General features: G+C 40.7%; 1 protein-coding gene across 2 annotated transcripts; it reads left to right on the plus strand.

Moving 5' to 3' along the window:
* Positions 1–2,989: 2,989 nt before the first annotated feature.
* Positions 2,990–18,004, plus strand: LOC114784271 (G-protein coupled receptor 26-like). 2 transcript variants are annotated; one of them, XM_028969538.1, is made up of 4 exons: positions 2,990–3,861; positions 5,557–5,670; positions 14,257–14,522; positions 17,508–18,004. In XM_028969538.1, the coding sequence occupies exons 1-3, from the start codon at positions 3,182–3,184 to the stop codon at positions 14,486–14,488; spliced, it is 1,026 nt and encodes a 341-aa protein (XP_028825371.1). In that variant the 5' UTR covers positions 2,990–3,181; the 3' UTR covers positions 14,489–14,522; positions 17,508–18,004. The 2 variants fall into 2 exon arrangements, with proteins under 2 accessions (XP_028825371.1, XP_028825372.1); XM_028969539.1 differs by lacking the exon at positions 5,557–5,670.
* Positions 18,005–19,018: the final 1,014 nt, after the last annotated feature.

Here is a 19,018-nt window from a genome sequence, read left to right on the forward strand (position 1 = left end):
TGAGTCAGACTGAGCTCTATAAAATTAAGATGTACAAAGCAGTGAAGCAGCCTGCACTCTTTAACGGAAAGACATTTCTTTTTCACTGGATTATGTTCATATATGCATATTTGATTTTACTACAGTTAGGTCTGACGAGACATTTTGATTGGCTGAAAGGTATCCTGGAGGAATGATAATTTTAACCAGATTTTAAATAGCAAGATAAGTGGGTTATTTATCATAACATTTAGTCAAAAAGTTTTCTATTGGTCGAATTCAAATTCACCATCACCATTACCAACTTACCATTTCTATTGGTAAGTTCAAATTCAACTACCGTTAGATGCGTAGAAGGTTGCGCCTTGTGTCACTCTGTGTTATGTCAATTAACAATTCCCTCCAGGATTAATAAAGTTTTCTGATTCTGAACAGTCTTGTCACTATGATTACAGCACACCAGGCCAAACCACATAGTAAAATACTCCCTTCAGAACCTGCCAGTCAACACCATCATCGCCACAATCTCCTAAATGATCAGTTTTAATGCAATTCTCTGTATTTCAATTTACATCCCCTGGAGGTCGGTTTGTGGGAAATGTGCAATTGCTTGGCCATGGGAAAGTCAGACTTCCTAATTTTGCAGAGCTATTTCAGCCCGTTATCAAAATGTTTATTTTATTTTTTTTTTAACTCAAGTCTATTTGTGACAGTCGGTTGTACATTACATGGGAGTGTTTGCTATATGGGTCAGCGATGCTCTTTTGACCTCAGCTGGGCCAGGCATGCTTTTTTTGGCCCCAGTTCAGTGTCTGTCAGTCTTTGTTCGCATCACACATACTGAGAACAAATTCAAAGAAAAAAAAATGTTGGCGCTGGATTGCAGGGAACTGTAAACTGGTCACCAGGTGCTCCTGCACTAGGCCAGACAAACTGGAAACCGGAATGAATTGCCAATTACTTTTGGGCCATTATCAGTCTATCCAAATTCTGTGTGATCTGATAGGTCCTCAATGGAGCCAGTCACCCTGCGAGTTGTGCCCAGAACGCAATGCAGTATTTAGCACAAAGCAATAAATTACTACATTTCAGACAACTTTTCATTTCTCCTCTTGCCTCTGAAGGCCTGTTTCCCATGACGGATGCTGACAAGGTCAAGAATAATAACTATTCCAGTGCCGGCAACTTTTTTTATATGTTCAGTTGATGCATTGGACAAAAATAGCTGGAGCACATTATGCTGTTTTATGCACATTTAATTTAATGCCAATTATAGGGAAATTGATGTCATAAAATCCCAATTGCTATGAGGCTGTAATGATACATCACAATGATATTTACACTGAGAGACAGATTTTTATTGCCATTTTCAATTGTTGCTGCTTAGAATGTCTGATTTCACTTTAACTTTACTTAAAAAATCAAACAATCATGCATGTTTTTGTCTACAAAAAACATCTTGCTCCCATGATAATTAAACTGCACTCTTCGGGGGTGTTCAAGTAGCAAAAGGCGTCAAAACTGTAGCAGTGTTTCAAAAAGCAGCAAAATCTGCACAAAATTTCAATACATGTCAGTGAAAAAGTCAAGCCTTGTGCTTTCCAGTAGCAAGCACAAAAATACTTTTTTTAAATACAAGAGTGCAAAAAAAGATGACCTGGTTCAAAAGCTCATAAAGAGTTTCATAAAACTGATTTTTTTAATTGAATTAATCTAGAGGAGGAGAGAGGAAAACACCATCTGATTTACAGTTCAGCTCCTGACTTGCATAACACATGCCCCGAATCTCAAACACCTTTTTAATGAGCTTGACTCGTGAAGTCCAAGATCCTGACGCCATTTCTTGCTAATTTTATGCAAATATTGTGATGAATACAATAAAAAGAAAAAAAATATATACATATATATAAACATATATTGCACGTTAAAAAAAATCTGATTTGTCTATCTGCAAGTTTACAGACTTCAACAGATAACAAGATGTCCATCATATGATCAAGTCGTATGTTGAGCAGAGAAAACTTGTTGTGTCACCCGGTGCTGTGCTGCAGTGTATCACAATGACTACCACTTCACTTTCACTTAAGAAAAAGGGAGGAGACCAATAAACTGTTGGCAGACTGGTTGATATTTTAGCATACATGTGTGTTGGCAGAATGAGATGTCTGACGGTCCATGCGAATTAGTGACGTGTTGGGTGGCCTGAACAAGGCAAGGTGAGTTACTAGTCCCTCCACTTGCAAAGCAGTCCTTTCTTGCTTCAATCTGATGACCTTCAATCTTGTGCCCGAAATAGCTCAGTTGGGAGAGAGTTAGACTGAATATCTAAATGTCCCTGGTTCAATCCCAGTAGATGTGATTTTTTTGGGGCAGTGGTGGCCTAGCGGGTAAGGAAACGGTCTCGTAATCAGAAGGTTGATATTAAGGTTTGTTAATATTGCTCCTTAATCCTGAACATAATGCAGCCGTGATGCCCTTCATAGCCCGGTGAGGACTTGGTAATGGTAGCTACTGTAATGCAGACTACAAGCAGTCCACACAGCAGTCACATATGCGAGGTTTGCCATCAAATGCTTGTATCTGTATGTTTAAAAGCTTAAAAAATGGTTGCATCAATGTTCACATTTAAACCCATGACATTTATAGAGAGAACAATAACTTGAGAATAAACGATTCCAATAAAAATATAAGGCACCATAAAGTGAAGTAAATTCTTTAAATAGGCCTTGTGAAGGGGTGTAAATAAGAGGCTTTTATTTATAATAATTATAATTATAATAAAAACATGTATTTCGCATTATTAGTAGTATAAATAAGAGTCGTATATATCCTTTTTCCACTTCTGCTCCCGTGCGTAAAAACGCGTCTACTTTTTGGCGGGCGGGCGGGCGGGGGGGGGACACGCTGCGCGAGCAGCACGAGGGAAGCCCCCCACCCCCACCCCACCCCCCCATCGCGCACGCTACGTCGCACCGAGCGGCTGAGGAAACACTTCCCAACTTGATGGACACACGCCGGCTCCTGGCGAGGTCCGGAGGGGCAGTGACGTGGAAGAGCGCCGGTTTCCAGGGGAGAGGGCGGACGGGGACGCGTGTGCGCGGACGTGGGCGCACGTCGTAGCCATCGCCATGCCATCGAGCCGCCGCGCCTGGTGGCGGGGGACAGTCGCCGGGGTCGGGGGCATTTAAAGCGGCCGCGCGCCATGGACACGGCGGAGGTCCTGGTCTCTCTGCTGCTGGTGGCGGTGGTCGTGGTGTCGCTGCTGTCGAACGTGCTTGTGCTCGTCTGCTTTCTCTACAACCCCGAGATCCGCAAGCAGGTGCCGGCCCTGTTCACCCTGAACCTGACCTTCTGCAACTTGTTGACCACCGTGTCCAACATGCCGCTGACTTTGGTGGGGCTCGTCAACAAGGCGCAGCCCGGGGGAGACGGCTTCTGTCGCACCGCGGGCTTCCTGGAGACCTTCCTCGCCACCAACTCCATGCTGAGCATGGCCGCGCTGAGCATGGACCGGTGGATCGCGGTGGTCTTCCCCCTGAGCTACCACTCCAAGATGCGCCACCGGGACGCGGCGCTGGTGCTGGGATACACGTGGGTGCACTCGCTGTCCTTCGCCACCGTGGCCGCCGGCCTGTCTTGGGTCGGCTACCACCAACTTTACGCGTCGTGCACGCTGCGCAACGCCCGCGCCGGACTCAGCCCCCACGGCCGGACTCAGTTCGTGATCTTCACGCTCTCCTTCCACTCGCTCACGTTCCTGCTGTCGTTCGTGGTGCTGTGCGTCACGTACCTCAAAGTGCTGAAGGTGGCTCGGTTCCACTGTAAGCGGATCGACGTGATCACGATGCAGACGCTGGTGCTGCTTGTGGACATACACCCGAGGTAAGGTGCGCCTCCTGCATGTGTTTCTAGTGAAGGAGACAGATATTTGCACACCTGCAGTGTCCATCATGTCCAGACACTCATTGGCTTGGGTGTATATTATAGAACTGGCGTATATAAATGTATATAAATCTATACACCAACTGGGGTGGTAGTGGGCAACACACTCGTCTATGAACCAGAAGACCCAGGTTCAAATCCCACTTACTACCATTGTGTCCCTGAGCAGGACACTTAGCCCTAAGTTGCTCCAGGGGGACTGTCCCTGTAACTACTGATTGTAAGTCGCTCTGGACAAGGGCGTCTGATAAATGCTGTAAATGTAAACATAATTTGGGTTTGCTTATTCTTTTTAAAATGTAAAAGTTCACTCTTATATCAACCTTATCTTTAGTGTCTTGCAATTGCATGCAAGTCAGGGGCCATTTTAAAAGAAATAGTGGAGACCACATTGATAACTGGCAATTTAGGTTCACATCGCTCATCACTCGTCACCCTTTCATCCCACCTGTACAATATTATGTGTCTGCTGTCTTGCTGCACTTTTCCCAAACCAACAGTAAAATTAGAATAAAGAAATGCGAAAAAAAAAAGCAATTGTACAAATTATTTGTGAAATAAGCCCTTTAAAACCACTGAAATGAGGTATTTACTGTAGTGTACACTGTAGTGAACATTGATCACTCCATTTGTGTGTGTGTGTGTGTCTGTGTGTGTCTGTGTGCCCTTGACAGTCTTGGCCTTCGTGGTAAGGCACGTGATATGTGTGTGAAGTGCGGTCGGCTGCTCTGTTTAGACAGATGAAGTGGTCTTACTGTGTGACTGTGGTAACTGATGTAAACCACGTGATATTGTGACAGAGTAATCCCAGTACAGTAATGCATTAGCAGACTATTTAATACATGACATGACACCCTCACACACACGCACACGCATACACACACTGCGGTTGGACAGACAATCGATATTGTTCATTATTACAATATTGGCCAAAAAAAAAAATTGGGGAGAAACGTCCAAAAATAAAAATAAAAAGGTAGTGCCTAGTGCTAAGGTAGCACTTGAAAGCACTTGAAACTTGAAAGCACGTTGTAAGTCGCTCTGGATAAGGGCGTCTGCCAAATGCCGTAAATGTAAATGTAATGTAAACTTGTCTAATCTGGAAAGTACTGATAATCAAAGATCTCGAATGCATCCCTAACCCTAATGCACACACACCCACACACACACACGCACACTCACACACAGACGCACACACAGACGCACACACAGACGCACACACACACACACACACACACACACACACAAGCCAGTGCACTATGTGAACAGCCTATGCACAGCTATGTTTTCATACAAAAAGGGTTGTGGTAGCCTAGTGGGTAACACACTCGCCTATGAACCAGAAGACCCAGGTTCAAATCCTGCTTACTTCCATTGTGTCCCTGAGCAAGACACTTAACCATAAGTTGCTCCAGGGGGACTGTCCCTGTCACTACTGATTGTAAGTCGCTCTGAATAAGGGCGTCTGATAAATGCCATAAAGGTGCACCAGCAGCAGGGATAACCGCGGCCTTGAGAAAGGTTAAGGTGCACACAGAGCTGATAGACACACACACACACACACACACACACACACACACACACACCATAGTGTGCCTGCCCATTTTTGAGTGCCTGGTGCTTGTGCCCTGGCAGTGTCCGGCAGAGATGCCTGGAGGAGCAGAAGAGGAGGCGGCAGAGGGCCACGCGGAAAATCAGCACCTTCATCGGCACATTCCTGCTCTGCTTTGCACCCTACGTCATCACCAGGTGAGCACTGGGAGATGACCCACCCACCTCGCAGTGCTGGTTTTCATGTACACGTGTTCTACATTTTGTCATCAGCCTACAGGACGTCCAATTGCAAAAAAAATAAAAACGTGCGAGTTTGCCACGGCTAATTTTGTCCCAACTCATTATCTTTGATGGCACCAACCTGGAAATGACATCCAGTGGGTCACTGGTTATCAAACCAGCGCAGACACTGGATAATGGAAAACTAGTGGAGTTTAATTAGAGTCTGGCTCTTGAATATGATGCATGGAAGAATCATGCTAGAATCCTGCTATTCTATGTCTTTGGTTCCGGCAGGGGGAGATATGTATATTTGAGATGATGGGGAAGCCTTGAAAGTTCTGCCACAGTCCTTCAAACTTTAGTTTCTTACCAAAGAACATCTTTGAACCTGCCACCTTCATTATTGGGCTGTTACATGAGTCCTGAGGCAAATTAACATCAGGCTGGAAAGGTTGAGGTAGGTGGCACCCCAGGTGAACTGAGAAATTCTGCCATAGATGTCCAAATAAATAACGTTTGCCACACGTTTCTAATCGAGCCATATTTCATTCTGAGCTGATTAGTATTCACTGCTTACTCACTCCTGACCGGCACAATCGGGTGCATCAGAACAGCGCTAGAATGGAAACGTACATTATGAAGTGTGAGGTTTATGAAACACTTGTCCAGGTCTGTTGTCTCCCTTTCATTCCCTGTCATCTGAAGCTCTGATATCCAATAGTCTTGGTAGGTGTTGACAGGATGGGAGCTGACAGGTGTTGACAACCTCATCTGAGTTGCTTATTGCTAGGACACTGCCTGAAATGAAGAAGACCAGGAAAACGTGAGAAGTGCAAACAGCTTTGAGTATTGCTTTTACTTGCTTTGGGTCTGGGGTATGTCTAGTTTTCCTTTGTTCCTTTGCAAGGTCAAAAACACTTTTGACCTTGCAGGTACCAAACTCAGTCCTCTAGAAGTGGTCTGAGTTATAGTTCCTCTGTTCTTGTTATAGTTCCTCTGGATCACAGGGGCAATACCATGTTACTTATCTACTAGGATTGTGCAGTTATACCTCTATTTTAATTGTTATGTATTTTATCAGAAGTATACAATCACAAACATTACTGACCCAAGTATCTATTCAAGCTGCATAGTTGCCAATGTATATGGACTGTGCTGGGAAATTTATATTGCTTATTAGAAATAACCGTTTCTCTCCACGTTGTGTGCTTAGTTTCAGAAAGGTGTGAGTTTGTTTACAGTTTTCACATATAATAAAATTATAGTGCTTTGAGTTTAAGAGGCTGAAATGGACCTAAAGTGAAAATATCCTCAGATTTGTGTTGCATTCTGACCAAAAGTCCCAAAAGACTCACTATTACTTTGTTAGTTGGAGGTTATGGGGAGAGATGGGAGTTCTGCAGATCATGAGCCAAGCTGAGGAGTGATTTTACAAAATCCTCCACAGAATCTCACTGACTCATTGGCCTAAGGATGGCATAGCAGAGTGTGTTGTAGTGATGCCTTTTGGTCCCCAAACACTGGCACAAAGCTGTCCTCCAGAAAGCTGGGATTTGGAGCCAAGTGGTTAAAGATACATGAGCTGTGCTGCTTTGTGGGCACTTTTAATGTTGTTTCTGTGTTAGATAACAGTACTCTTGACAATTGAGGAGGTGTAGACACCTTATTTCTAAAGAACAAAAGGAGCAAAAAGAAACCTGGTCTGTTATGAAAGCAGGAACATCTCTAAAGCTGTTTAAAAATGACTAGCTTTCTGACCTCAGCATAGCTTAGTGCAAAAAAATGGCAATTATATCTCTGGTCAAAGTCCACATTGGTTGAACTTTGACCCCATTTGCAACTGACCTTTCCAGTAGTAGACAATAATTTCACAGTGTGACATACCGTCTCTAGGATCATAGAGATTCTTACATAACATTAACAGATGTAAATGTAGTGGTTACACAACGACTGACAGGCAATGTCTGGCTTTGCCTTTATCTTTTAAAACTGATCTTCTGTGTTTACAGTCATGTTAAGCAAATAATGTCAAACCCATGCTGGGCACTGTGTAATTGTCATTTGTACGCAGACAGCTGATGTTCACTATATGCATGTCATTTCGGTGAGCTGCTATAAGATATATACACTGCATGTCACATTCAGCCTCTCAGCATGCGGCAATACTGCCGTCATATTCGGACGGGGTTCCAAACTGAAACTTTTGTTCAGACACCTCTATATATTGCATAGTTAATTCATTGTCTATAGTTCTTAACAAATCTATACAAATTGCCTATGTGTATGGACCTGCCCTGTCTATATGTTTTTTTTTCAAATAAGTAAATGGATGTTTTAATGGATGTTCAGCTTTCATATTAAATTATTAAAAACATTGTTGTTGCCTTTGGTTATCTCTTAAGCAAGAAAATGTTGACAGGCTGGTTTTAATCGGCCAAAATGTGAAAGCCTTGTTCACTTACTGTTTGTTTAAAATACAAATACAAATACAAAAATGTGTTTTACCTAAAATAATGTATAATCATGATTAATAATCGTGATTACAATGTTGATAAAAATAATCGTTGTTATCATTTTAGCCATAATTGTGCAGCCTAATGCATAGTACTGCATTTCCATGAGTATCCAAGTTGGTAAAAAGCACAGATCCGTGATTATGTGCTCCTGGAAACTGTGTTGTTTTCTTCCCTTTAAAATTAATTCTGCTGATGTGTCATTCTGGTTGGACATTATGCTTCCATGTTACCATGTAAGAACTAATAGGAAACTAATAATGCAAACTAATAAGAAGCCATTAACGTTAAGGGTCCCGTTGAGTGTCAGGCCCAACATTGTAATTTCAACCCTATGAGTTTATAATCAAATCATTAAAATTGCAAGACACAAAAGATGCTATAGGGAAGTTCGTGTTAATGAACTTATATAGGGGAGTGGACTTTTAAATGATGTCAGTGTTGTTTGGGTGTCTAAGACAGGGTTCAGGTTCCAAGCAAGCCGCGTCCACTGGAGTCCATCCTGGGGCCCACTGAAGGCAGGGTCCCAGCCCACCATAGGCATCAGCCGGTCAGTTTTGGTGTCTTTCTTTTGTGTGGACATGGCTTCAAAGTGCTGTCTGCACTTATCCCTACCTTTTTGCATCCTCACATGTTCCCTCCCAACATGCCAAGACCTTCAAACTAGAGCCCCAAATGTCAATAACATTTATCAATAGCATACTTATTTCCCATTGTTTAAAGTGAAAGTGAAGTGATTGTCATTGTGATACACAGCACAGCACACAGTGACACAACGAAATGTTTCCTCTGCTTTTAACCCATCACCCTTGGCGAGTAGTGGGCAGCCATTACAGGCACCCGGGGAGCAGTGTGTTGGGACGGTGCTTTGCTCGGTGGCACCGAGCCACCAATGCCCCAGCAACAAAACGAACATTTTATTAATAATTAAGAATGAACTTGGGAGTCAGGCATTGTTTTCATACACACAAAATTAATTTAACATCAATTAGAGTGGTGAATTTTTTGTAATTATGTGCCACTCACTTCTTTTATTAACTGGCATAGAGCCTCAGTTAAAAAGAGCCAACTGTGACCCAATTTATTTCATTTCTGAAAACAATCCTAGTAATTCCTTGATTATTATAATAAACTGGCAGTAAACTGCCATCATCAACAGTTTGAGAGTGATTAATGTTTGCAGGATTTAGTAATTGGGCCTGTTGTGCTCTTTTTATTCCTTTCATGGATTTTTTTTGCCTTTTCTTCTTAAAGCTTTGCTGTTCTATGTTACATGTTTAGACGGTCACAATTCTGGCAATTCTACAAACTATATGTGGACATTTCAGAACATTTCAATGCATGATTTCTCAGCCAAGCTAATAGATAGAATTCATGTTTACCCAGTTGCAGAAATCTGTCTTGTGGAACACCCTATACATGTGCATGTAATAAACAAATAAATTCATATTAATCTGTGCAGAAGGATGGCTGATATATGCACAAACTAGTTGTATGGAGGGTGAAGACTTGCTTCCTTCCAAAAATAATTTAGAGACAGAAATTCCCGGCAAGGTTTTATCACCATTTATTTAAGTGTACTTCGTTAGTAGTGCTTTTGTTCTTCATGAATATCACATTTGGTCCAATTTTACCGGCGGCCTTATTTGCCATTTACATGCTTTTGTAATTTATTAAATACTGTAGACGGTGGATTGTAGAGTTAAGTGAAATACCAGTGCTTTTTTTTTGCATTATGCCTACTGATGCTGTGTATTAGATCGTGCTAGTTCAACGAGTGCTTTTCCATCAATAATGCCCAGTGCAGCATTCATTTGCCTTGGCTAATGATGTGATTTGAGGCTTATGTTTCTGATGCCCATTTATGAATACAGTGCATCTTTCTTGTTATGGCAAAACCACCAAGTACTAAATCTATCAGGCCCATGATGCCAATGTGGCATTTTTAGAATTACGAATAAGACTCAAAACATGAGAAAAAGTGCATTGCAAATGTCAAAAGAACACAGTAAAGCCCAAATAGTGTCATGTTCCCGTCTAGGGGTAGAAAATGTGAATAACAAAGGGAAGGGGAATAGGTTGCAGGAATGAGCAAGCAAGGCTGTTATTCCTCACAAAAAGTTTTTATTAAAACTGAACACTTTTATTAGATCAAAGCTTAAAGCCTTTGGGTTACTTGCTCCAGAATTAAGCCAATTTAATTAATCTTTCTGTGCAACATTCATGATGTACATGAAAAAACATAGGTTAGCCCATTTGTCCTTAGTTTTATTTTAATAAAAAAAGGAAAAACGGGGGTACCCTCTTGCCATAGCCCATCTGAGAATAACGAAAAAATAAAAAGTATAAAGGTACAAAATAGTAAAAAGAAAATATAAACAAAGTATTACTAATAATCCAACTTAAACAATACAGTTCAGTTTCCAGTTGTATCCAGATGAGGTAGGTAGGTACAATGTAGGTACAATGTAGGTACAAATAATTACAAATAATGTACGTTCTAAGAAGCGCTATTGTTAGTTAGCAATCATAAAAATACGATACCTTGTAGAAGCTCCGAGTCCGCTTATGTGGGGATTAGTTTGGTTAAGGTGATGTAGTATTGATGAAGTACTTTTATGGTAAGGCAGGTCCATTTAACAGTGTAAACACTGCACTACATTGTCCACGCAGCGGAAAATGATCCCACACTTTAGACATTTTATGCCTTTTACGCACACTGGTATCTTCATTTTCCGCCATTGCCATAGCTCAAAATAAATTGTGCCTCCTTAAATCTTGCGCTTCCTTAAAAAGCTAATTACAAGCAAATGAAACCAACAACCAACAGGAACACTGCACACACAAAAGGGAGATTATGTACAAAGCAAAAGAACACAGAAGGAATAATCAACAGTAACTACTACAACACAGAACAGAACTCCCAATCTCTCCACAACCACAACAACGCAGGAATCTCCTCTCTTTCCTCCATCAGCACTAGGCTGGCACCAGATGGCACCAGAAGGTGGACCCACGTGATAGAGTGGGTGGAGTCACCAATCACCAAGTCTGTCCCCTCAATAATCTCAAATGGAAACAGACACAACCATAGCAGAGAACATACAAATAATACACAAAGCACTATGACATTAGGACTAGGGACATAACAATAGATACTTCCTGACAAAACCTTAAACTTCTGACCTTAAAATAATATTTTAATTGGATGCTTGCCTTTCGTGGATGCTTGTCTTGAGGAGACGTCACGCCTGCACTGGCTAATGATAAAATTGATTGGATTGCTCTCTTAGATGTGTTCTCCCCCTTTGGGCCTGGCTGTCCCTGCACTGGAGGCACAGTCTGCCGAGCTGGAGCTGGCTGAAGCCGAAAATGAGACAGGAAAATCCCAGGGTGTGCAGAATACAGCACAGAGTCAACAAAGAAAAAAAATGCACAAATGAGAATAGGAGAATAAGAACAGGATCTTGTGCTTAAGATATAGATACATTTTCAAGACGTGACTATTAAGGATCTTCAGTTTTTTGTCCATGGCATTGCCTTTCAACTTGGACTGAGCGGACGAATCAAAATTCACAAATCTTGACTCCTATTTCATTGCTTCTCTATCCAGTGACTATCTAACTCTTTGGTCACTTCCATATCATTTTAGTTATCTACAAAGTCTGAGAAACTGTGAATATTATGTACATTTGTATTTGGTTTCCACTGTTTTTATGTACCTGGGCACAAAAAAATGCAAGAAATACCAAGACGGAAACAATTCCTTCCTTATAATTGCTTTTTATTTTGCATAGAAATGTGTTTTTTCTGGTCTAATTACATTTAAAGAACCATCAAGAGATCCTTAGATCATCAATGGGTTCTCCACATAATTTTTTCTTAAAATTTAAAGCAATTCTGTATCTTAAAAGATTAACTGGTTATTAGAATTCCGTTATTCAATAGACATTTAGAGATGTAATTTCTGCAGCCACCACAAATAATTTCTATTCTCCACCACAAATCCTACTCTACCCTCTGAAGATGCTCTACTGCTCTAAATCATTTTTCTAAGGTCACATCAGATGAAATCATCCAGGTTATATCTACAGGCAATCCAACCACCTGTCCACTAGATCCAATCCCTTCCACATTGCTCCAAACCATCTCCCCTGATCTCATCCCTTTTATTTCTTCTATCATAAACAGCTCAATCACATCTAGCCATGTATCATCTGCCTTTAAAACAGCCAGGGTTCTTCCAATCCTAAAGAAACCAACCGCTGATCCTACAGATATAAACAATTACTGACCAGTTTCTCTCCTCTCATTTCTTTCTAAAATCCTAGAGCGCTGTGTCTACAATCAGCTATCACTTCATCTGTCACAGAACATCCTCCTGGATCCTAAACAGTCTGGCTTCAGAATAGCTCATTCTACTGAGACGGCCCTTCTGGCTGTTTCCAAGCAGCTACATGTGGCCAGATTGGCAAAACTGTCATCTGTACTTGGCCCTTTGGTGGTGGAATGAACTTCCCCTTGAAGTCAGAACAGCACAGTCACAGAGCACTTTCAAACGGCAGCTCAAGACCTTCCTCTATAAAGAATAACATGTTATTAATTTTTAGATTAACTTGTTATCTTCTTATTGTCTGACTTGTGTATAGAAACTAGAGGTGAAACTATAGATTTTCTTAATCTATATTAATCTCACTGTAATCTTGAAATTAATCAAGATTAATCTAGAATAAATTCTGCCAAAGGCATTCAGAATATGTGTGCTACCCAAATAATGACTAAAAGTAAGTCTTTGAGAACGGGTTTCTCAAGACAGGTGGCGCATTAGACCAGGGGCTCATCTCCTGTTTCCAAAATGAATCACAAACTGCTTGAGAAAGCTGTTCTACTATGATAATTGGTGATGAAAATAAATTATGTTCAATAAGATGTACTTGTGTACCAAATGTTTATTCAGTTAAATAGCTGCATCTATGTTACCACGTCACGTTTGATGTGGTAATTTCACATTTCAAAGACTCGTTCTTGCCCCCTAAGGTGTAGTTCGGCTAGGTATACATCCACGCTAAAATATCAGGATGAAAGTCATCATAGTGTAGCGGTTCTTCTTCTGCGTTGTGTAACTTTTTGATTTCGTTTCTTGAACCACAAATGATGAGCTGACACCCAAGAGATTTTCTGTGCAAAGTGTATTCTGTACAAAAAGCAAGGTTGCGTCAGAACATCGCGTCACACTTCGCGTCTTTCTGCACCTCTCTCTCTCACAACTAACGCCATGTGTCCAAGAGAACTGAACATTAACATAAAGCATTCACAATTTACAATACTGCATTCCTGTACAAAAAGCAAGGTCGCGTCAGAACATTGCGTCACACATCGCATCTTTCTGCACCTCTCTCTAAAATATACAGTATTAAAAGAACATAGATTAACGGCGATATTTTTTTTATCGCCCGATAAAAGTCTCACGTTAACGCAGCATGTTTTTATCGCCCGATAAGTGTCTCACGTTAACGCAGCACGTTAATGCCGATAACGGCGCCCACCACTAATAGAAACTACAACATAGTGAATAAAAACTATTGTATTCATAGTTGGGGGTCCTAGTTAACCAGAATTGATCACTTCATTGATGGTAACATGGAAGCACGTTGTAAGTCGCTCTGGATAAGGGTGTCTGCCAAATGCCTTAAATGTAAATGTAAATGTAGCTGTTTCTAAGTAAGTATATCTATTCCTTACACAAGCACACTTAATCACACTTAATGGGGCAGTGGTGGCCTAGCAGTTAAGGAAGCGGGCCCGTAATCAGAAGGTTGCCGGTTCGAATCCGGACCCGCCAAGGTACCACTGAGGTGCCACTGAGCAAAGCACCGTCCCCACACACTGCTCCCCGGGCGCCTGTCATGGCCGCCCACTGCTCACTCAGGGTGATGGGATAAATGCAGAGGACACATTTCTCTGTGTGCACCGTGTGCTGTGCTGCTGTGTATCACATGTGACTATCACTTCACTTAATCTCTGTGTTTGTTTTATCCAAAAACAGGATACTGGAGCTGTTTCCAACAGTGCCTATCAACCAGCACTGGGCCGTAGTGTCAAAGTGCTTGGCCTACAGCAAAGCTGCCTGCGACCCCTTCGTCTACTCTCTGCTACGGCACCAATACAGGAAGACCTACTCGGACATCATCAACAGGCTCCTAAAGCGCAGCTCTCTGAACTCGTCAGGACGTGACCGTCAGATCAGAGCCAGTAGCATCATCCAGACTGTGGAATAAACACTGGATACCTTTCCTTAACCCAGAGCTGGAGGTGTGTGGATCTTAAGCTGGTTTGACTGCCGTGCAGTGACAGTATGGGAATTTTCTGTTTTTTTTTTTATGGGGAATTTTCTTCATTGACTGAATATGTTACTCCTTTTGCCCCAGATGGTTTAATTCCCATGCATATTGCATACTGTAACTTTCAGACTGGTTCTAAAAAAAAATCTAAAAGATATAAGTAGCATATCGAACATGTGAACTGAAACTGTGGACAAACGGTCCCTTTCCACGTAATTTATTGATAGAAATTTTTGTATTGTTTATAGATATTGATATAGAACAAGAAATTGTGTTGGTTTTTTGTGAGCTGTGTTTTTTGACAGTGAAAATGTAGCACTCAATCTTAAGTCCATCATCCACTGAAAAAAAGATTTTCTCTTTTAGCTGTGTAGAAGTGACCTTGGGCAGCAGTAAATTTTTTACGACACATTCATTCTTAAGATAGTCATCACACACAAATCAGTTTTCAAATTTAGAGTATTAGCCAATGCTTTAAAGCTTTTCAATGCTGGGGCATGACTGAGATGAATTCCAAGATTTGGTAGGAGGCTGCATCTTAATGGCAGCTTTGTTTGAATGGATACACGTGGCACTATTAAAACTTTTTCTCCAGAATTTGCTCCAGAGCCCATCCTGTACATTAGGGAGCAAAATTATTTGACATTGTATATTAAAATCAAATAGTAACAAAGCTTTTTAAATTCCTTTTAAAATACAAAGAATAACTATGCTAGTGAAGCAACACCCAAACAAATTGACAAATTGATTTTTGAGATGCTATACAAGCTGTAGTGCTTGGGGAGTGTTGATATCACATTCAGAGGTCATTTTAATGTGAACTGCGGTCCTAGACAACAGTAAACAGGGTGGCCCTCTCCCTAGTGCTCATTACCATTATGGGGCTACATGCAAAGTCTTGGTCAGAAACATCAAGTAAAATTACTTGTTGAGAGGAAAACCACACCACACCCATCATTTTAATGCATCACTCACTCCTCCTTTTCTCGTTTGTTGCCCTCCATTATATTCATAACAACCCTTGTCAGCGGACATCACATATCTTGGCAATCTTGGCTGTAGACATCCCGGCAGCTAGAGCGCCATTATAGATCCAAACATGCAGATACATTGTCAATCCATTAACTCAAGTATCATGATAGAGACGATCATGTGCCAAAACTACAAAAAACCCCAAACACTTTACTTCAGATTATGTTTAAAAAGAATCAGTTTTGGTAAGCCTGCTTTACATGATATGACCATAATAAAATGCTGAAGTGCTTTTATTATGGTTGACAGTGCTCCTTGCATAAGTGAATGAATATTATTTTACATTTTCTACACTGCAGTTATCAGAGTTTTACTACTGTCAGCTAATTATCAATTTAACCTGAAGAAAGTTTCAAATATTTATTTAAGGACAACAATTAGCCAGTAATTAACTTCAGGTTATCCAGGCTATCTGTTTTTTTTAAGTTGGCCACCGTTGTCCACCAAAAGTGTTGTTTCCGGGTCCAATCACCATAAAATCTTTAGTTACAACATCTTCAAACTTTAGTTGTATGTTAGCCATTGCTAGCAAGAATGATTGAAAGCAACATTTTACACTGTAAATTGCAGTGGCATCATTATCAAAGATAGAATATTGACAGAACCTTTTGTATAACCCGCTAGAGCAGGCATATAAAAGGTGTAGTACATAATAAGTAGATTTTGTACATTACTATAGTACATATAGTACATATAGTGTAGGGCAGCCATGTTGGATTATGACCAAGTCAGAAATCTCATAAATCTCATAAATTCTGACATACAAATAGAATGCACTGTAAATGTAAAATTGACATGTAGCCTGGGGTGTTTATTTGTTTGTGTAATTTAACATCTTCTATTTCTATTTAACCAATAGCTCATTTGCGGAGCCACTTTCAAAGTGTGTCCAAAACTTAATAAGGGGAGAAAACTCCCCTTGTGTTCTCCCTCTGGTTTTGCTGTCCTACTCCACTCAAATGAAATCCTTAAGTCTTTAGAGAACAAGAAGCGAGTAGCAGATCGTCTCTCCTACAGGAAGCCTCCCAACCGTAAACAGGCTGCTTGACCTCCACTCTTTATCCATATTGAAACTTCATTCTCACTTTTTTTTTCTTCTTATATATCACTCCTCGCTGCCTGCACCATTGGGCAAGTGCTTTTGGAAACCAATTAAAGTCCATGCCCACCAGACCTTGAGTGTTTCTGAGCAAACATTAATGGGAAAAGTTGAGGCTTGGGGATTTGTGCTTGTGGATGAAGTTTGGCCCCACCGGCTGACAGATCAACTATAGCATATATAGTCCTAGAGACCCTTATGTTACAGTTTAAAGTATTTTGAACACAACAGGCATTTCATCCCATTGTCCAGGTGACAATCGAGGCTGAAAATACTAAAATATAAATTAGATTTTACTGCCTTTATTGTAAAAATGATTTTGCATGCAAAACTGCCCTTACTGAGCATAAATGTTATATATTGGAAAATACACAGATATGCACTAATAGATATACTGATATATATATATTGACAATAAATCTGTATAATCTACAATTTCCAATATAAATGAATTTTCCAATATACATCTCAAACATATGGCATATTATCATATATTTTTTGAGTATAAAACATTGTGAGAAACAAAAAATATATTTTGTTTTGTAAGGACAAGGCCAAATATGTGTTAATGCTGTATATTGTGATAGCTGTATTATGCTCTGTGTAGTTCTTTCTATATATATATATATACATATATATATAGTAACAAGCTACCTCTATTTTAAATAGTATTTAAAATCTGTACTGTTAAATAGATTTCAAAATGTATTTTTTGTAAATGTTAGTAGAACTATAAAAGTGATTTTATTTGCAATTTGCTGTATTTCTGGACACATCATAAATTAATTGGATGAAAGGAATTCACAACTTTTCCATTTCCCATAGAGAACGAGAGCAAGAAAGAAGATGAATAGAATGTGGTGTTTTAACAATTCTGAATATTACAATCTCAGGTAAAGTGACTCATGAATTGCTGTCTTTTTACTTTTGTGTCAGAAGTGTTGTCTCTGTAATTTTATAGTTATATTTTATTTACAAGTTTTATAATGACCCGATTTATGTTGCAGTTTAAGGCCAAATGATTTAAAGGGTGGTTTTCTTGTCTTTCTCTCCCACCCCCATCATGGAGAATTCCATGCACTTTTTCTACCCATCACTATTACAGTACAACAAATTTATCGACTTGACAGAGTTTTAATCCTGAGCTATATTGTGCACTAGGGCTGAAAGTAGGGTAGGGGTAGGTGGGTTGACCTGCTTACAATGAGCTCTTGAAAGGATGGACAGTGGAAGAACCCAACACAAGTTTCATCACATCACATAGTGTCACTTAACCTTCAGCGCCATCAATAGCCCCCTCAAGAAAAACTTGATGACACGTACTTTTCAAATGCCATGCACTAGCATCACATTACACCACATTCGCATTTGTGAGGGCACAGCACAGATCAAATTTATTTCCTTCTCCGAGCACTGGCCTTGTTATTTTTCTTGGTGAATGTGCAAATTAGTTCTATTATACTGTACTGTATATATTTGTGCACTTGTATGGCTGCATTTGATTGGCAAGTACACAGTTGTGTGCAGTCCATTGTACATTGTTCAATGAAAAAAACATTGAGACCATTTGTGATAAGTTTGTATAAATTGTGGTGTGTAGCGATGCAGAACTTATCTTTCACTATGGAGTTCTGAAAAGTGATCTTGTGAGTTTATTAATGTAGGTTTTGAAATGGTCAGACACAAGCAATGCCATAATAATTACCATGGTTTTTGAATCGGATAGGGTCAGGTAGTTTAGCCACAAAATGCTCAGAATTCAAAGTTAGGTCTACGTGGTAGTGACAGAAATACTTTAAAATGTCTATATTTTAAAATTTTATATTATGTAATAAAAAAATAGGGTATGGTTTCATTGAATACCATGTACTGGCTACTGGCATTTAGTGACTATGTAGTGCTTGAATCTCTGAAAGCCTTTGTCACGACGAGCTGACGGGGGAGGGAAGCGTAGAGTCGGGACATAATGGGAAAGGGATTTTATTAAGGAACACAAATAAACGCGGCGCGATGGCCGAAAACATTGAGACAAAGGGGAGAACATAAACTGGCCCACAGGCGTGTGGTGATTGCAGAACTCAAAATGCACATATTCACCAAAGGAGGACCCGGTCCCGCATGGTGGCCCGGACGTTCGGGCTGGCTCCCCGGACTCTCGTACCTGCACATGTAAATCAGAGCCGACCCTTCCAGGTATGTGCGGGCCCTGCCTCCGCACATCCCCTCTGACGTGTCTTGCATTGTTCCCTGCACCGCGCAGGGAGGCCTCCGCTGACCGTTCACGCCACCCTTGTCTGGTGCCTTCTGGGACCATGCAGCCCCTCTTGCTGCGCGTC

The sequence above is a fragment of the Denticeps clupeoides genome, chromosome 2, assembly GCF_900700375.1.
Source record: "Denticeps clupeoides chromosome 2, fDenClu1.1, whole genome shotgun sequence".
Taxonomy (NCBI): Eukaryota; Metazoa; Chordata; class Actinopteri; order Clupeiformes; family Denticipitidae; genus Denticeps; species Denticeps clupeoides.